The 21348-nt window shown below is 42.7% G+C and overlaps 1 protein-coding gene across 5 annotated transcripts in view; it reads right to left on the reverse strand.

Annotated features, from left to right (window-relative positions):
- Nucleotides 1–21348, reverse strand: part of LOC139404678 (S phase cyclin A-associated protein in the endoplasmic reticulum-like) — a 94467-nt gene that overhangs the window by 18254 nt on the left and 54865 nt on the right. For all 5 annotated transcript variants that reach the window (XM_071147465.1, XM_071147396.1, XM_071147359.1 and 2 more), the window contains 3 exons: nucleotides 10998–11121; nucleotides 3452–3675; nucleotides 1688–1843 (listed from right to left, as the gene is read on the reverse strand). In XM_071147465.1, the coding sequence (XP_071003566.1) occupies nucleotides 1688–1843; nucleotides 3452–3675; nucleotides 10998–11121 (504 nt within the window). The remainder of the gene's footprint in view (nucleotides 1–1687; nucleotides 1844–3451; nucleotides 3676–10997; nucleotides 11122–21348) is intronic.

The following is a 21348-nucleotide window of genomic DNA, read 5'->3' on the forward strand; positions in this document are numbered from 1 at the left end:
TATAACACTGATGGGATGGAAGGAGAGATCGCTCCGAGTTCCTCAGCTGCCCTCTTCATAAAACTGGAGGCCAGTCAATGTAAACTTCTATAGCCAGACTAACACCTGGCGCATAAGAGGAGTTTACCCTGATTAGTCCATGCTTTATAGATGGGAAAAGTATTCTGTTTAGCTGAGACTAAATACTGTACGAAATTTACATCGGAGTCAATGGCATCAGGGAAAACATGTCAAATGGCTCCCATTGTTTTACAATTAGGATTCCTGCAAACCCACGAGTTCCATAAGCTTGTGCTGACAGGGAATTTAAGAATACCCCTGCTACACAGGATGTGATTTGCAGGCAGAGAATAAAGGCTGTTTGACCTCTGGATGGAACCCACTGTATGTTGGCCAACAGCTCTGTGTGGAAATTCCTAGCTCTGCAAGTACATGGTCTCTAATGCCAGTTAAACCCCTCGACACAGCAACTGGCATGGCAAAAAATATTCCAGGACCATGGTATACATTCTCTCCAGTATAATCTCCTGAACACACAGAGGACAGGGTAAGAATGGAGATAGTTGGCTGGATTAGCAGGGTGTTGATTATTACGCAACACTGCTCGGTGCGCTCATTAAAGTGGCGAGGTTATGGCGCTGTGTTTTCTCACAGATATTCAGTGACACAGTCACAGCAGTGCTCCCTGTGTTGGTGTGAAGCAGCTGGGCACTGTTACAGCACACAGCAGCTGGAGAGGAGAGGTACACAAGCAGTACAGTGTGGGCACAGGAACGATACAGTCACAACATCTACATTATGTGATAAAGACTTCTACACGGATGGGTTGTTCAGCAACAAAACCGATGCGTGTGCAACGTTTGGGCAAAACAACTGTCAACGCCAAAGGATTATTGAGATGGGAACTGTATTGTCTCCAAATGTTTATTGAAAACATAAATAAATGTACACAATAAGCACTTGTCTCTCAAATACATTGTTACAGTTGTTGGCTAGCTAGCTAGTGAATTTAAGCCATATTAGCATAGACGTGTCATCAGTCGAAACACTTAAAAACAAGACATGGTGTAAGAACAAGATGAAACGAGCCACTTAATATTCCCCACATGGCAGCTTTTTGTCATTGTTTCTAGCTATCTGACCAGCAAAATTTAGAGTTAAAATACCTCTGTTCTAATTCAAACAATGACACAACAGAAACTAAAGGGATAAAATGTGCCCATATGACCACTGACGATATTTAACTATGAGGGCAGCATTGCTGTACTAAGGGTCATGCTATCTTTGTCGGTATTGTGTCTCAGTCTGTATGCTTAGCCTCTGTCAGCGGCGCCATTGAGCCTCTCTCGGGGCAGGTCACAGTAACACGTGGGTGGGCTTCCCCTGGCGTGCTGGAGGCAAGGGTTTATGGTGAGTGACAGAGCACGGGGGTCAAGTAGATGCCTATCTCGATCAACAGTAACGATGGCCTTGCCAGCGCTCAGACTAAAGGAAACCACCAAGTTTGATTGAAAAGGAGGCAGTGTCTTTGTTTGAGCTCCAACAACAAGTCTTTATGGGATGGCCGGGCGAACTTAAAAGATCCAACGGTGAGTCACTCCTGTCATTAGTCTTGTGAACAGCCGTGCATGATCACAGGGATGTCTGGAGAGGAGGGTCATAAAGGAAGGAGACTGCTGCCACTCACCGGCCGGTCACAGCGAAGCACAGCTTACACATGGCGTGCAGCAGAGCGGTGGCCTGCTGGAGGAAGGCAGACATCTTGGGGCTCTCGTCCACTGGGCCCTGGACAGACAGGAAGCAGCTGTACAGCTTATCAATCAGACCCATGTTTACCACATAGCTGAGGGAGGGACACAAACACAAAAGGAGGATAAGAGTGAATCCACATGAACAAAACTACAAACGACAAAACTTTCACAATGAATGAAGTGAAATATGTTTTATCCTAACAAAGGCCCTCACTGATAGGAACTCACCGACAGCACAGTTGAAATGTGATCTCGCCCTCTGTACTCCCAGTTATTACTGTGATATTTGTCTTGCCAATGGCAGGTATCATGACCATGTTCCCTCTGCTCTCTCAGCCACATATCACTGGTAACAGCATCATTAGAGGGTGGCTGTGCCCCCGTGCCAGCCCAGAGACAGGCCCGACTGTCCGCTGACCTGTGGATGCCTCACGGCTAAGGTATGCCTCTCCCACCACTGCTCAGCCCCCTTTAGCCCTACCCACCATAGGGACAGACAAGGAGGCTCAGCTGTCAATCACAAGACCTCCCAGATGTACCAGACAGCTCAGTCAGGCACTGTTCTACGCTACAGGCATCCATCTATTCCTTTCCCTCTCCGTCTCCGCTTAGCTTACTCCCTTAACTTGCTAGCATACCTTTTTTTGTTGGGACTGTCAGTCAAAATGGCAGCCTTCTCCAGTCAGGTAATTAAAAAAAATGTGAAACCTCCACAAAAGGTCATCTGACACCTCTTCCACAGCTTCACCTAAGCTGAAAGGAGCTGGCCCATAGTCTGTTTGAAAAGCGGTTTAGTGTTTAGTGTTGCCCCTGTGTTTCACAATTGATGCGCTACACACATCTGTACATTTCTGACACTTGTAGGAGATAAGTATAGTACAAAGCCTGGTGAGTGATTGGTAATAAGAAATGAAGACGTAGAAGCGGAATGCTGATGTTCTCTTTCTGTGTGATCTACAGTTCACCATAATGAGAATTTTTTTTGCAAAAGCTACCATCTTTTTTTAATCTTATTTCCTCCCTACCATTATATACATAATTTGAGGCAGTTGAGGTAAATCGTCCATTGCTTTGCAGGGATTACTAGACACCATTTGTCCTCAAGATCTCCCCTGTCTCCTGGGTTACGACTGGGACATAGTATGAGAGTTGGGCCTGTGCAGATGCTCTGGTCAAATTAATCATTGGCTGTGGGAGGGGATGGTTGGAAGACTCCACTCTTCCTGAAGGCTCGGGCCTGCCTTTCCTCACCGCCCCACGGTGCCAGGAGAGACAGCCCATAGCCCTTGCTACTCAAAAGCCAAGTTCAAGGGGATGTTGCAAACTTCCAGGAGTGTTCTTTGTTTATGTTGCCCTAAGTAAAAAAATGACTTATTACTTCGCAGAAGATTTTGATCCAGAATGTGTGAAAAAGTACTATTTGGACACATGCCAGAGGATGACCTCTCTCACCCTCACTCAAAGCCCCTGAGCAAGGAGGAAACAAATACAAACACTGGGACCTATTCCAAGGGCGCTGACATTTTGTAGGCTATTTCTGACAGTAACTAAGTTATAATATCAGTGGTTCCCCCATCAACCCTGTCAGTAAGAGAGTGGAGGGGGGACATAGGAGGTGGTGGGAGAAAGGTACAGTGAAAGGGAGGAGGGCCCCAATAGAGCGGTGTGTGGTTTGAGAGAGAGGAGGAGGAAGAGCTTACCTGATGAGGTCCTGGGCGCGGGTGTTGAAGGGCTCTATAGGGGAGGTCTTGGTGTCTGGTGACATGATGCGAGGGGCGTCCCCGCGGCCACAGTCAGGGACATAGGGACGGAGAAGGCTCAGGACAGTGGCGCTGGTCTGCAGCAGGCCGGTGGTCAGTCCCTCAAACACCTGCTTGTTCACACTGCAACCAAATATGGTCTTGTCTTCATCTGGGACGAACAGCTGAAGGAGGAAAAGACTGGTCAGTCAAGAGCTCTAAACCTCCACCATGTCACAGACCAGTCTGTACCAGTAGCTCAATACCTGCATTCTCAAACAAGCTTGTATCACATACTGTACAGTGCATTCAGAAAGTATTCAGACCCCTTGACTTTTTCCACATTGTTACGTTACAGCGGATCCTAAAATGGATTAAATTGTTTTTTTCCCCTCATCAATCTACACACAATACCCCATAATGACAAAGCAAAAACAGGGTTTTAGATATGTTTGCATATTTCTTCAAAATAAAAAAAAGACATAAGTACTTTGTTGAAGAATCTTTGGCAGCGATTACAGCCTCAAGTCTTCTTGGGTATGACGGTACAAGATTGGCACACCTGAATTTGGGGAGTTTCTCCCAGTCTTCTCTGCAGATCCTCTCAAGCTCTGTCAGGTTGGATGGGGAGCGTCGCTACACAGCTATTTGAAGGGCTCTCCAGAGATATTTGATCAAGCTCAAGTCCGGGCTCTGGCTGGGTCACTCAAGGACATTCAGAGACTTGTCCCGAAGTCACTGTTGCGTTGTCTTGGCTGTGTGCTTAGGGTTGTTGTCCTGTTGGAAGGCGAACCTTCGCCCCCAGTCTGAGGTCCTGAGCGCTCTGGAGCAGGTTATCATCAAGGATCTCACTGTACTTTGCTCCGTTCATCTTTCCCTCGATCCTGACTAGTCTCCCAGTCCCTGCCACTGAAAAACATCCCCACAGTATGACGATGCCACCACCATGCTTCACCGTAGGGAATGAACCAGGTTTCATCCAGACGTGACACTTGGCATTCAGGCCAAAGAGTTAAATCTTGGTTTCATCAGACCAGAGAACCTTGTTTCTCATGGTCTGAGAGTCCTTTAGGCTTTTTTGGGCAAACCCCTAGTGGACTGTCATGTACCTTTTACTGAGGAGTGGCTTCTGTCTGGCCACTACCACAAAGGCCTGATTGGTGTCTGAATAGTTATGTAATAAGTTATTAGTAAAAATGTATTAGTAAACATTTCTAAAAACTTGTTTTAGCTTTGTCATTATGGGATAATGTGAGTAGATTCAGGAAAATGTTTTATTTAACCCTTTTCAGAATAAGGTTGTAAAGTAACAAAATGTGGAAAAGGGGAAGGGGTCTGAATACCTTCCAAATGAAGTCCTTGTCAGCTTGACAAGTCCTCTATCAAAAAATAAATCAACATTGATTGATCACAGTGCAAAACTGACAATACCCAAGGCAGTCACAGTATCCCCCAAAAGTTCAACAAAAGCCCTGGCCCAGAGTCACAAAACACTTATTTTTTTACCCCTTTTTCGTGGTATCCAATTGGTAGTTACAGTCTTGTCCAATTGCCGCAACTCCTGTACGGACTCGGGAGAGGCCAAGGTCGAGAGCCGTGCGTCCTCCGAAACACAACCCAGCCAAGCTGCACTGCTTCTTGACACAATGTCCGCTTAACCCAGAAGCCAGCCACACTAATGTGTCGGAGGAAACACCATATACCTGGCAACCGCGTCAGCATGCATAGCACCCAACCCGCCACAGGAGTCACTAGTGCACGATGGGACAAGAACATCCCTGCCGGCCAGGATCTCTAGTAGTGCAGTGCCTTTAACCACCTGGAGGCCCCACAAAACACTTCTTCCGCAAAAACATAAGACGCTTCTTCTTAAGAAAAAAAAAGAAGTTCGTAAGTGCAATTCCTCAACAATATCTTAAGATTTATTGATTCTTACGAACTTCTCAAATATCTTCACACATTTTTAAGATGCTTGTTGCTAGGCAACCGATTTAGCTAGCTATCTAGATAGCAACGGAAATCATGTTAGCACATTTCCTACTGAGATTACTGTTTTAAAACATGTTCTCGGGTTTAAAATAAATCAATACTGAAACTTTCAGATGAAGTTTGAGAGTGAATTAAACATGTTCAATTTATTTAATGAACTTAATGCCCAGAATTTAAGACAAGGGTTTAGCTATCTTGGACTTAAGAACAAATCCAAAAACGTAATTTTCAAGAATCAAATTTCTTAAACTTTTTGCTTAAGGGGACATAATAAACAGCGGAAAAACATTTCCAATAACGTTTTTGAGGAACAGCAACTTTGGCTAACTTTCTTCAAAAGTCTATAGTTAAGGAAAAATGGCAGGTTTTGTGAATCTGGGCCCTGGTCATTTAAACCTCAGCCTGCCTTCTAGAACACAGACAATTAAGACGGAGGAAATATCCCCTTCTTTTGTTTACCGGCAAAGGCCATTTGTATTGGTTGGAATCCTGATACACCATGCCATAAACAACACACGTGTTATTGTATAATTCATCATTGTGTGCCATAAATAGGTAGTTAACAATCAGTGTGACATGGTTACTGTTGCCGTGCCAGACTGCTACCATATGAGAGGTCTCAGAGGTATTCCCTCTCTGGTAAGAAAGCCAACCGAATACTGAGACTCTGTGGAGAAAACCACTGGACTGGAGCTAACATAGGGGAGGGTTCTGTATTAACCGTCTGTGGGATTAACTAAATGCTCCCCTTAACCTCACCTTAGACAAATAAGGGCTGAAAAAGGAAGCAGTATGCTCCAAGTTCTGGCATGATTTAGAAGAGCACAAGCATCTGAAAAATATTCCAATAAACATTTATTAATAAAGATATTTATTTTTAGAGAGATTCAGGGTATTTAAAAGCCAAAGGTACTAGTGATGGGGGGGGGGGGGGGTTAGATAGTTACATATTGCAATATTATTTTTGGATGATATATCGATAATTGGCTAAAAGTATCGATTTGTACTGTAGGTAGCACCTAGCTAGAGCTAGTTGGCTTCTTTTTAAAATGGTGAGCCAACATGTTTTTAGCAATTTTACTTCACTGACCAATCAAAACTTGTTTTCTCATGCTCTCTCTTTTCTCTCTGCAGCAGACATATGGTGAGCAATAGGTTTGGAACATAAAAATCGCAATAAAACCACAGTATTGTATCGCAATACATTTTTAATCGTGATAATCACAATACATATCGTACCAGTACCTAAGTATCATGATAATGTTGAACTGTTAGGTCCCTGGCAATTCCCAATCCTAAAAAGGTATGGAGTTCCTGTGACAGGAGCACAGAGTGCATTTCCCCTTTTAGATAAAGTGCCTTCAGAAAGAATTCATACCCCTTGACTTACTCCCCATTTTGTTGTGTTACAGCCTGAATACAAAATGGATTAAATAGATTTTTTCACACTCATCTACACACAATTCCCAATAATGACAAACTGAAAACATGTTTTTAGATTTTTTTGCAAATTTATTGATAATGAAATCTCATTTACATAAGTATTCACAACCATGAGTCAATACTATGTAGAAGCACCTTTGGCAGCAATTACAGAGGTGAGCTTTCTACACCTGGATTGTGCAACATTTCCACATAATTATTTTAAAAATTCTTCAAGCTCTGTCAAATTGCTAGACAACCATTTTCAGAAATATCTCATTTACATACACTACCGTTCAAATGTTTTAGAACCACCTACTCATTCAAGGGTTTATCTTTATTTTTTACTATTTTCTACATTGTAGAATATTAGTTAAGACATCAAAACTATGAAATAACACATACAGAATCATGCAGTAATCCAAAAAGTGTTAAACAAAACAAAATATATGTTATATTGAGATTTGTCAAAGTTGCCACACTTTGCCTTGATGACAGCTTTGCACACTCTGGGCACGCCCTCAACCAGCTTCACCTGGAATGCTTTTCCAACAGTCTTCAAGGAGTTCCTAAGCACTTGGCTGCTTTTCCTTCACTCTGCGGTCCCAAACCATCTCAATTGGGTTGAGGTCGGGGGATTGTGGAGGCCAGGTCATCTGATGCAGCACTAAATCACTCTCCTTCTTGGTAAAATAGCACTTACACAGTCTGGAGGTGTGTTGGGTCATTGTCCTGATGAAAAAAAAATGATATCCCATCTGGTTTGCGCTTAGTGGGACTGGTGTACCGCTGCAGAATGCTGTGGAAGCCATGCTGGTTAAGTGTGCCTTGACTTCTAAATAAAATCACAGACAGTGTCACCAGCAAATTACCCCCACACAATACAACCTCCTCCTCCATGTTTTACGGTGGGAAATGCACATGCAGAGATTTATTTTCACTTTATTTTTTATATATATTTATATATATATATATACACTTAAGAACAAATTCTTATTTTCAATGACAGCCTAGGAACAGTGGATTAACTGCCATGTTCAGGGGCAGAACAACAGATTCTTACCTTGTCAGCTCAGGGATTTGATCTTGCAACCTTTCGGTTACTAGTCCAACGCTCTAACCACTAGGCTACCTGCCGCCCCAGATCATCCGTTCACCCACACTGCATCTCACAAAGACACGGCGGTTGGAACCAAAAATCTCCAATTTGGACTCTAGCCCAAAGGACAAATGTCCACTGGTCTAATGTCCATTGCTCGTGTTTCTTGGCCCAAGCAAGTCTCTTCTTCTTATTGGTGTCCTTTAGTAGTGGGTTCTTTGCAGCAATTCAACCATGAAGGCCTGTTCTCCTCTGAACAGTTGATGTTGAGATGTGTCTGTTACTTGAACACTGTGAAGCATTTATTTGGGCTGGTAACTCTAATGAACTTATCCTCTGCAGCAGAGGTAGCTCTGGGTCTTCCTTTCCTGTGGCAGTCCCCATGAGAACGCTTGATGGCTTTGCGACTGCACTGACATTTTTCGTATTGACTGACCTTCATGTCTTAAAGTAATGATGGACTGTCGTTTCTCTTGACTTATTTGAGCTGTTCTTGCCATAACATGGACTTTTACCAAATAGGGATATCTTCTGTATACCACCCCTACCCTGTAACAACACAACTGATTGGCTCAAACGCATTAAGAAGGAACATAATTCCACAAATTAACTTTTAACAAGGCACAACTGTTAATTGAAATACATTCCAGATGACTACCTCATGAAGCTGGTTGAGAGAATGCCAAGAGTGTGCAAAGTTGTCATCAAGGCAAAGGGTGGCTATTTGAAGAATCTCAATTATAAAATATATTTTGATTTGTTTAACACTTTTTTGGTTACTACATGATTCCACATGTGTTATTTAATAGTTTTGATGTCTTCACTGAAGAGTAAAAATAAAGAAAAACCCTTGAATGAGTAGGTGTTTTGACCGGTAGTGTAAGTATTCACACTCCTAAGTCAATACATGTTAGAATCACCTTTGGTAGCGATTACAGCTGTGAATCTTTCTGGGCAAGTCTCTAAGAGCTTTGCACAACCGTATTGTACAATATTTGCACATTGTTCTTTTTTAAATTATTCAAGCTCTGTCAAGTTGTATGTTGATCATTGCTAGACATCCATTTTCAAGTCTTGCCATAGATTTTCAAGCAGATTTAAGACAAAACTAACTTGGCCACTCAGGAACATTCATCTTTTTCTTGGTAAGCAACTCCAGGTTTGTCCTGCTGAAAGGTGAATTAATCTTTCATCTAGTTGTGTTGTTTGGAATATTTAATTTTGTACGGGCTTCCTTCTTTTTACTCTGTCAATTAGGCTAGTATTGTAGATTAACAACAATCTTGTAGATCCATCCCCAGTTTTTCCATCGCAGCCATACATCTCTGCAACTGTTTTAAAGTCACCATTGGCCTCATCGTGAAATTCCTAAGTGCTTTTCTTCCTCTCTGGTAACTGAGTTAGGAAGGACACCTGTATCATTGTAGTGACTGGGTGTATTGATACACCATCCAAAGTGTAATTAATAACTTCACCATGCTCAATGGGATATTCAATGTCTGATTTTTTATTTTTACCCATCTACCAATAGGTGCCCTTCTTTGCGGGGCACTGGAAAACCTCCCTGGTCTTTGAGGTTGAATCTGTGTTTGAAATTGGCAGCTCGACTGAGGGACTTTACAGATAATTGTATGTTTGGGGTACAGAAATTAGGTAGTCAATAAAAAAAATTATGTTCAACACTATTATTGGAAACAGAGTGAGTCCATGACTTGTTAACAAATCTTTACTCCTAAACTTATTTAGGCTTGCGATAAAAAAGGGGTTGAATACTTAATGACTCAAGACAGTTCAGCTTTTCATTTTAAATTAATTTGTAAAAATGTCAAAAAACACAATTCTACTAAGACATTATGGGTGCGTAGGCCAGTGACACCTAAATGTAATAAATGTTCAATTCAGGCTGAAACTAAATGAGGAAGAAGTCCAGGTGTGTGAATACTTTCTGAAGGCACTATAAGTGACATTTTGGTGTGTGTGTTGTAGAAATAAGGAGATGGGCAGGTAAAACGTCTGAAAACATCTCATTTAGACTAATGGTTAGGGCAGCATGCTGACAGCGTTAGTAAATTCACCAACATTCTCCACAAATCTAATTAAAAAGAGGGACAAGCACCGACGGCGGCACTTGCTACCCCCACCCGCTAACCCCACCCACTTCCAAACACAAACACACGTGCGCACGCACGTACACACACACATTTTTACAAGGACTATTCATGGGCCCCATATTTGTCTCTATCCAACACAACTTGAAAAGTTAGCATTGTGCTGTTCAACATGTCAGTCGTCAGAGCAGCTGTGGGAATATGTTTTATATAAACTGAAGCATACAGGCTAATCTCCCCCTCTGTGCCCTCAGGAAATATGACAGCTTTGGATTGGAACTCAGGACTGCAAAAGGAAGCCCCAATAGAGTTCATGCATGTAGCAAAGGCCATGTCTGTGCCTCGTCTGATTCTGTGAAGTGTGCAGCCGCCACCGTTAGATGTTTGGAGTCGGCTGATGTTTACAGTCTCAGAGAGTGCTGAAGGATATGGGCTGACAGGTAACCTAGCCGCCATATTGCCTCCCTGACAGGCTGCTCTTTCCCCTCCCTCTCTCATTCCCTAATCTGCGTGGCTAAGCCTGTGGCTGTGGCTGGGCCAGGATTTATACTGTAGCGTGTGTCTCTCTCTGTCTTTTATTAACACAGTGCCAGAAAGGAACAAATGCTGGTGATGAGGTCCTAGTTTTTCAGCACTTAAGTGTTGCATGTAGCCAGGAGGAGAATTTACAGAGACATTGGAAGGGATTCTTTAAACAGCCTGGTCCTTGGGTAAACTGGCTGCAGTTCTGATCATGCCATGTCACCTTCATAAGTATCACACAAACTTTAGTGACTCAAGCTAAAATAATACGTGTTGTTTGAGAGAACATATATGTTAAGTAATGTTAACATATCAATAATGGTAGTAATAGGAGATGTTTTCTATGGTGTGGTGAAAGGACACTTACTGTAAGCTGATGTAGCAGCAGGTCCATGAGGAAGGCTATCTTGTTGCTGAAGATAACATATGTGCAGTTGAGGTGGCAACGAGAGCATGCCAGATAGTAGGTGTTTATCGCAGCACATAGAGACCTGAGAGGAGAGAGAGAGAAGAGGGAGAACAAGATGAATCATTTGTCACAAGTAAAACTAAATAGTTCAAGGCAGAATGTTACGCTCTATACAGCTCATTCAAAACAACACGAGATACAGTGTAGGAGTTTATCACGGGCATTGACATGGCTCTCAAGTGATCAAGAAACCAAAACACACTACACCAAATGTGTGGTTCCTTAAAAGGTTGTTTTATCTTTGGCAGAGTTGAAAGCATATACATCACTGACAGCAAGAGACGGAAAGCAACATTCAGGAACCCAGTTATATTAACTACTACTTATGCTTACAACGAAACTACCTCACTCGTCAACTCCTTATCCAGAGTGGGACAGTAATAAGACAAGAGATCTGCATAACCAGAGAAGCTGCTGGATGGAATCTGCAATCACAGTGCCGGGCAGTCCAATCTGGAGTCAGATCCTGTAGTGTTTCCTCTGTGGAGATAAGGCCATTCCTCTCAGCAGCTCTTCAGCTCAGAGCCCCAAGGTACAGCCAGACAGAGCAGAGCAGTGAGCGGAACATGCCTCTGTATTATGTCTGCTTTAAACAAGCCCCAGAGACGATTAATGCTACAGATACCTGATGAATCATTCTACTCTTGACTGCTGCTCCCCCTCGCCCTTCTTTCATCACTTAATATTTTCTGACAACTGTATATTTTAGCCAATAGCAGAGTGGCGTGTCCTATCTGCTCTGAGGAAGAATGGAATCTGGCTTTCCTATTCTAAAGTAGGCCATGTTTATTTCAACTGGTAAACATTTTGATATCTACCGCAACCTTCACATCTGCAACGCATTTCGACTCCAACCTAGTCGGCATATAGAGACAAAATATCAGAGACTGATGTAGGCCTAGGTGGATAGGTCTGCCAATAACTTCCTCGTGACCAAAATATTCCAGTTGTTTCATATGCTAGTGGGCAGATCTGTCATTTGCTCCATATCATTATTGACAATGTAGTGTAAAGCTGTCAGACATAGAATGTGGTGATAATCTGAGAAGCATTACATTGTGAGTTATGGGAACATTTCCAAATAGTGGTTAAGCACACCAAAACTTGCTTACTAAAACATTTTTACAGTAAGCATCTTACTGTATGGGTATCATATGCCATATGTGTATGGGCTTTCTAGCCAAATAAAATGTTTGGGTCTTTTCCACCACCATTTATCAACACATTCCTGAGAAAACACAAACCACACCTGGTGTGTTGATCCCGGTTTCTGCCAATCACTACTTAATGACATCGGTTTATGTGTCAAGCACCAAAACACACTCATTATGTTATATTGATATAAAGTATATTATAAGGGGCGGTAGGTAGCCTAGTGGTTTGAGTTGGGTCAGTAACCAAAAGGTTGCTAGATCGAATCCCAGAGCTGACAAGGTAAAAATATGTTGTTCTGCCCCTGAACAAGGCAGTTAACCCACTTTTCCTAGGCTGTCATTGTAAATAAGAATTTGTTCTTAACTGACTTGCAGAGTTAAACAAAGGTAAAATAAAACAAATAAAAAAGTATTGAAATGGAGTGGTTAGAATAAGACAGCCATCATGGTTGAGTGGAATGATAACACAACCTCTATTGGGCCAGAGTGAAGTAACGTGAGAACCCCACCAAACTGTGCTCTCTGGGCAGCCGACCAGCACCGGGGCTGCCTGCCTGACTGATCCCCCCCCCCCCCCCCCCCCCCCAAAAAAAAAACAGATCCATGATTGAGTAACTCGGCAAGAAGTCCGTTTTTCACTGACATACCACCATCATTAGAAAGATGGTACCAATTGAATGAAATACTAGTTTTCCTCTCAGTCTGATGCTGTGCTGCTTTTAATAAGTCCATATCAAATCAAATGTTATTTACCACATGCTTAGTAAACAACAGGTGTAGACTAACAGTGAAATGCTTACTTACAGGCCCTTACTAACAATGCAGATAGAAAAGAACTAGAACAATTAACGTACAGAGATTAAACCAAGCCATTGTCATTCCCATGCCTGACACAGTGGGGAGAAAGTCTGTTTCATTTGAATATTCCTTCAGGTACTGTGATGGAATGTAAGGTGTCCTTATTGAATTAAACAAGACGCAATAGCAGGGTGTCAGGTCACCTGGTCAAATGACAGGGTTGGGCTGATCCTGTTACAGCTTCGACATGAAAAGGCCTGGGAAATCTATAAGACGCTATACAAATTATGAGGAGAGGGATAGCATCAGAGCAGTCAAACGGAATATGAACGACAACCTTACAAAAAAAAAGGCAAGGTCAATATTTAAAAAAGATCTTGTAAATATTAGGCTACAAAAGCAACGCATGAAATAGGCAAACACCATCTTCACAGTGTCCATAAAAACCTGTCAACCATAGCACCCTGTTTCTTCACCATGTATAAATAGAGGTTTCCCTGCCCAGAATGTCTTTATCCATGTAGGAAGATGGGGGGAGAGGCCAGTCCCCAGGTGGCTGCCACTCTTAACCAGCAGATTAAAGGGCACATCCTTAATTTATTTACTCTAATCTTATTAGGGAGAAAAACAGCCGTCGACTGCTTCCATTCTCTACAAGAAACCCATGTGAGAGGAACCAAGATGGATCCAAAGGAAAATGTTGCTGTACAAGTTAACATTGCAAATGTATGCTGAAAATGATCCATCTCACTATATAGAATGCACATTTCATTTTATAGCAATCATTATATTGATGATTTTAGTCTTTAATTCAATTCCATTCCCATTAGAATCACCACTAGGTTTGCAAAAGGAGGGTATATTAAAGGAAACTTTTGAACGTTTACTGGTAAACTACAAGAATTGTGGTAATTTAAGGATTTTATGTAATTTTTCACAAGACATCTGGTGGCCCTTTTTGGTACTTCAAATGATCCTCTTTGGCCTTCTTGTGTGGCCTCGTCACATGTAAAATAAATACAATAATCAAATAAGATGATAAAAAAAATATATATAATAGAATGACAAATCTGTAAAACATTATCCTAAATATAAACCATAAATTTAGTGAAAACTAGGTGTTTCATATCAGAGTTTTGGCATGATATATCCTATATATATAATGTTGAAATAAAGGAGTAAGTTATATATATATACACACAATGAAAATAATACCATTGTTGATTAATTATTTTTTTCATTAATTATTTTCTCTTGAACCATATGGTCCATCTACTAGAAACACATGGACACAGATCTATTTTTTTATACTATATATGAATAATAAATAAAAAAAATTAAAAAAAAATTGTATACACACACACACACACACACACACACACATTTTAAAAAATATATATATATATTTTTATTTAAAAAAAAATCATATAGTATTAAAAAAAGTAGATCTAGTAGATAGACCATATGGTTCAAGTAGATAGACCATATGGTTCAAGAGAAAATAATTTATGAAAAAAAGATCTAATCAACAATGGTATTATTTTCATTTGACTCCACAACTCTTCCAACTATTAACTTTTTTTCACAACTGCCAAACATTTACAATAATGAAATATTGACACATACATGCATGCATGCATACATACATACATACACACGTATATACACACACACACACACACACACACACACACACACATATATATATATTCATGTATAAAATTACCAAAAATACCATAGATTTACATAGATTACCCGTTAATTTCCCAATTTCCAGAAGATTCGGGTCACTTTGGTAAATTACCGGTAGCTTTGCAACCCTAATCACCACACTCTCAACCAGAGTCAGATCTGGAGTCATGAACTTCTACTGACTTCTCACAATCGACTCAGTTAACTACTCATGTAATGAGCATGCAATTGTTTTGTAACACAGCTAATCAGGCATGTTTTAGGCCCGCTAAACAAATGGAGACTGTCAGAGGTACGTTTGAGTAATGTCCTTACAGCAGCTCATGCAATGAGAAATCTCAGTGATCCATCTTTAGCTCCCTCCAACCTAATTGAGCTTAATTAGCATGACACCTGATATCCTCCCTGTCCCTGGAATCTGTCGCCGTGCCCCCTTGATGACAGCCTATTTCAAAGATTTTGAGGAGCAATTTGGTAAGGGGCCATGCTATTCCGTCTCGTGTTTCCCATGCACTATGTAGGCGGCGTTGGTTGATCCACGTATGCCAGTCCATCCTAACAGGCAGCATACCTCCACAGCTCTGGGTGCTCATTTGACAGCATGCCACACCCACTGCCGGACCCAAGGATTTGGTGCCTGCACCAACCGCCAGACTACACCCAGCGGGAGATACAACAGGTACATTGTTAATCTGGGATTAATGAAACCTTATTTTGTAGACGCGGGATTAGGTTCCACTGATGGCCCATACTGACAGGTTGCGGAGAGAGAGCAAGAGAGAGGAAATAGGAGAGAGGAGAGAGAGAGAGAAGAATAAGAAGCCTGGAGAGATGTAGATAATTAGCAGTGCAATCTGCTCACCTACTCTAAACTGCTTAACCTCAGACGGCCGGCCACAGCAAACCACCCTCCTGTTCTGATGAGGCCATAGACACACAGCCACCTCAAGACAGGAGCTATTGTAAAGGGCTAGATAGAGACTAAAGACACACAGACTGGACTAGAGCACACAGTATTCTGGGCCAGCCCCCTGGGACAACCATACACCATGGAGCCCTGTGGGGATCACCGTGGGTGGCCGACAGGCTCGGACATGACAAGGGGGCTGGGGGATTGGGAGTGTCACTGATCTCTGTGGCTGAATTAAAACTCTTAAGTTTAAACCATCCCAGAATCCATAGAGTATCCCAGGGGCTGATAGACAGATGGCTGGGAAGGGAAAAATTAGAGCACAGGTCAGGACCCCCCGCAGTATAGTACTGCCCCAATATCCCAGAAAACACTTGGGGCTCAAGACACAACAGAAAACAAAACACAACAGAAACTGCACAATAGTTTAGGGTACTGGGAAAATACCAGGTAGACTCCCCTTACAGGTAAATGTTTCCAATTTTCAGAAGTCGTCCCTTCTTGCAAAGATAATAGAACATCATCCATGTAAAAGACTCTTTATGCTTTTGTTACTGGGTTATCAAGCAGGAGATCGTTCCACCTGAACCTCAAGCTCACGTTTCCCAACATCTCAGTGCTTTTCCTATGTGCCCAGTCAGGCCTGACCATGGCAATGCTGCAGAAATCTGACCAACTTCCAGATCAGGTTGAATCCCTGCTTTTCAACAGGGAAAATGTGTGTTCATGGAAAGAAAACTAACCCTAAGCCAAAATACAAGGTGAAGAGCAATTCCATTTCCTGGTGCTGTCAAACAATCCCTTCATTCACTGCTATCTAAATGACACTTCCTTTGATTCTTCTGTTGATCTTTCCGATACCCTGAGTGCTTCCAAGACGTTCCACACTGGCTGGGTATGAACTGGGAGTAATCTGATGAGCCTTCATGCATCACACACTCACACCATATAACGACATCCTGAAATGAAACCTAAGGTAGCAGCTTTGATTACACAGCATACACTTAGTCATGTGACTGAGGTGGGTAACTAACTATAAGAGTGTTTTAGTCACTGGACTATTCATTTTTATTCGTTTAATTTAACCTTTATTTAACTAGGCAAGTTGGTTAAGAACAAATTCTTATTTACAATGACGGCCTACCCCGGCCAAACCCTAACGACGCTGGGATAATTGTGCGCCACCCTATAGGGACTTCCAATCATAGCCGGTTGTGATACAATCGAAACCAGGGTCTGTAGTGACACCTCTCGCACTGAGATGCAGTGCCTTAGACCGCTGCGCCACTCGAGAGCCTTCTCGGGAGTTAAGACCTCTCTCTAAAACTAAAAAGCTTAAAAATAAGCCTGTTTCATTTTCAATGTGGTAGAACAGAGAGGACACTTAGATAAAACAGATACCAGATACCACAGTCAAACTGAATTGTATCATCAAGTGTTCTCTCCCGATTCTCTCAAATACAACTCAAAAAGTTATACGACCTCTTCAGCCCTTCGGGTGGGTCAGTCTGTCTGTTCTGACGTTAGCTTCTCTTCTCTTGTGCTGAGCCCAGACATCACTGGGAGAAACTCCCCCCAGTCCTGTCTCTCCCCTCCTCTACTCCCCAGTGACCCCTACTGGGAGACACAGGGACATGTCCCATAAACACACAGTAGTTGACACAAGGTTGGAATACTTGAAGAATGTATCCATCTTTCCTTGACAGAATTACACATCTGAGAAGTGTCAGATTTGTTAAAGTAGTGATGTGGAAACTTTGCTTTTGCTAATTAAATCATGCAGGGATTTCCCCAAAGTGAGGAAGGATGTGCTAATAAATATTGAAAACAGGGCCAGAACGGCACCACCGTTTACCCCCCCCATCTAACCACACCTCCAGACTGGGGCAAAACATTTCCTCAACATATAATAATAATGATGAAGATAAGTGTCTCCAGAGGCAGAGAGAGCAAAGCTGTGGTTTTGCCTGGTGAGGATCTGTGATCATTTACAGCTTATTTTAGACAGCTCTGCCCCCTCCTCCCCAAGGGAGCACAACACACTCTCCACTCAGAATCACAAAGAGAAAACACATTCACACAGAGTAGGGCTCACACTTGCAAGGCCTTGAAGAAGATACGTAAAGCTCAAAGAGCAGTGATACTAGCAAGAGCAATGTGCGGGTTTCTTCTTTTTTCTCATCTTATTCAACTGTTGCCATGCACCTGCTGCAGAGATAGCTCAGATGTGCGAGTGCCTTTTCAATTTTGAGAGAGCATTGTTAAAATTCCTCCAACAATGGATGTATATTTTTTTCTGTTTCAACTAGCAGGTTTCTTATTTTTTTCTCAAAAATACTCCCTCAGCTTGCGATTTGAATATGTAAATTTAGCAGAAAGAGTGTGATAAAGGTAATCCAGGTGGAGAACAATTAAGGATCATCTTCACACACAATACCATTTGGTTTATGGATGACTTTGCAGGTAAAAATCTCTGGTATATCATATATAGTGTGTTATATTGATGTTAATGAGAGTTGTTACTCTGCTCGTCTAGACATGGATCCAGCGGCCACAGGGTTACACAGGGACATTAGCCGAGCCTCAGAGGAATTAGCTCATTAATGTAATGGTAACAAGTAGGAGTGGGCCTCCCAGGGGGGTAATATTACCCAAGCATCTCCGACTCTGCAGTTGACTTTTTTGTAAATCACTCAGCTTATCTGAGAGGCGGCGATCAATACGGCAGCATTACTGTAAACAGATAATGTAGCAAGCGCTGGGGTTAGCGTCTATCTCACAGACGCCGACCATTACGCCATACAGCCACCCAGATGAACAACAGTGATTAGTGGACAGACGGGCCATGTCCTTGTGTTGGATCTCATCACTGGCTCCCAATATTCCCATCCCTCGCCCTGAATCCCTTACATTTCCCCCATATTGTAAAGGTGTGTGTTTATATATAATGAATGTGGGTGTAATACATGTTTAACCATGTACAGGACTATTATGAGTGTGGGCTTGATTTTTTATTTTATATCTGTTTTTAATTTAACCTTTATTTAACCAGGTAGGCTAGTTGAGAACAAGTTCTCATTTGCAACTGCGACCTGGCCAAGATAAAGCATAGCAGTTCGACCTATACAACAACACAGAGTTACACATGGAATAAACAAACATACAGTCAATAATACAGTAGAAAAAAATAAAACAAAAAGTCTATATACAGTGAGTGCAAATGAGATAAATTAAGGGAGTTAAGGCAATAAATAGGCCATGGTGGCGAAGTAATTACAATATAACAATTAAACACTGGAATGGTAGATGTGCAGAAGATGAATGTGCAAGTAGAGATACTGGGGTGCAAAGGAGCAAGATAAATAAATAAATACAGTATGGGGATGAGGGAGTTGGTTGGGCTGTTTACAGATTGACTATGTACAGGTGCAGTGATCTGTGAGCTGCTCTGACAGCTGGTGCTTAAAGCTAATGGAGGGAGATAGGAGTCTCCAGCTTCAGTGATTTTTGCAGTTCGTTCCAGTCATTGGCAGCAGAGAACTGGAAGAAAAGGTGGCCAAAAGGATGAATTGGCTTTGGGGGTGACCAGTGAGATATACCTGCTGGAGCGCTTGCTACAGGTGGGTGCTGCTATGGTGATCAGTGAGCTGAGACAAGGCGGGGCTTTAACTAGCAGAGACTTGTAGATGACCTGGAGACAGTGGGTTTGGCGACGAGAGTGAAGTGAGGGCCAGCCAACGAGAGCGTACAGGTCGCAGTGGTGGGTAGTATATGGGGATTTGGTGACAAAATGGATGGCACAGTGATAGACTACACCCAATTTGTTGAGTAGAGTGTTGGAGGCTATTTGACACACTGAACTCTATCAGAGAAGTAGTTGGTAAACCAGGCGAGGCAATCATTTGAGAAACCAAGGCTGTTGAGTCTGCCAATAAGAATGTGGTGATTGACAGTCGAAAGCCAGGTTGATGAGGACCATGCCTCAGGACTACCTGGCATGATGACTCCTTGCTGTCCCCAGTCCACCTGGGCGTGCTGCTGCTCCAGTTTCAACTGTTCTGCCTGCGGCTATGGAATCCTGACCCGTTCACCGGATGTGCTACCTGTCCCAGACCTATTATTTGAGCATGCTGGTCATTTATGAACATTTGAACATCTTGGCCATGTTCTGTTATAATCTCCACCCGGCACAGCCAGAAGAGGACTGGCCACCCCTCATAGCCTGGTTCCTCTCTAGGTTTCTTCCTAGGTTTTGGCCTTTCTAGGGAGTTTTTCCTAGCCAACGTGCTTCAACACCTGCATTGCTTGCTGTTTGTGGTTTTAAGCTGGGTTTCTGTAGAGCACTTTGAGACATCAGCTTATGTACGAAGGGCTAATTTGATTTGATGAGTACGGCTGCACAGTAATGTCTCTTATCGATGGCGGTTATGATATCACTTAGGACCTTGAGCGTGGCTGAGGTGCACCCATGACCAGCTCTGAGACCATTGCATAGTGGAGAAGGTACGGTGGAATTCGAAATGGTCGGTAATCTGTTTGTTAACTTGGCTTTCGAAGACCTTAGAAAGGCAGGGTAGGATAGATATAGGTCTGTAGCAGTTTGGGTCTAGAGTGTCTCCCCCTTTGAAGAGGGGGATGACCACGGCAGTTTTCCAAACTTTGGGAATCTCAGATGATACGAAAGAGGTTGAACAGGCTAGTGATAGGGGTTGCAACAATTTCGGCAGATAATTTTAGAAAGAGGGTCCAGATTGTCTAGCCCGGCTGATTTGTAGGGATCCAGATTTTGCAGCTCTTTCAGAACATCAGCTATCTGGATATGGGTGACGGGGAAATGGGGAGGCTTGGGCGAGTTGCTGTGGGGAGTGCATGGCTGTTGACCGGGGTAGGGGTAGCCAGGTGGAAGGCATGGCCAGCAGTAGAAAAATGCTTATTGAAATTCTCAATTATAGTGGATTTATCGGTGGTGACAGTGTTTCCTAGCCTCAGTGCAGTGGGCAGCTGGGAGGAGGTGCTCTTATTCTCCATGGACTTTATACTGTCCCAGAACTTTTTTGAGTTTGTGCTACAGGATGCACAATTCTGCTTGAAAAAGCTAGCCTTAGCTTTCCTAACTGGCTGTGTATATTGGTTCCTAACTTCCCTGAAAAGTTGCATATCACAGGGGCTATTCGATGCTAATGCAGATTGCCACAGGATGTTTTCGTGCTGGTCAAGGGCAGTCAGGTCTGGAGAGAACCAAGGGCTATATCTGTTCCTGGTTCTACATTTTTTGAAAGGGGCATGCTTATTTAAGATGGTGAGAATAACCCGGCATCCTCTACTGACGGGATGAGGTCAATATCCTTCCAGGATACGCGGGCCAGGTCGATTAGAAAGGCCTGCTCGCTGAAGTGTTTTAAGGATGGTTTGACAGTGATGAGGGGTGGTCGTTTGACCGCGGACCCATTACGGATGCAGGAAATGAGGCAGTGATTGATGAGATCTTAAAAACAGCAGAGGTGTATTTGGAGGGCAAGTTGGTTAGGATGATATCTATGAGGATGCCCGTATTTATAGATTTGGGGTTGTACCTGGTAGGTTCATTGATCATTTGTGTGAGATTGAGGGCATCAAGCTTAGATTGTAGGATGGCCGGGGTGTTAAGCATGTCCCAGTTTAGGTCACCTAGCAGCATGAGCTCTGAACATAGATG

The sequence above is a fragment of the Oncorhynchus clarkii genome, chromosome 1 (assembly GCF_045791955.1).
Source record: "Oncorhynchus clarkii lewisi isolate Uvic-CL-2024 chromosome 1, UVic_Ocla_1.0, whole genome shotgun sequence".
In the NCBI taxonomy this organism is placed as follows: domain Eukaryota; kingdom Metazoa; phylum Chordata; class Actinopteri; order Salmoniformes; family Salmonidae; genus Oncorhynchus; species Oncorhynchus clarkii.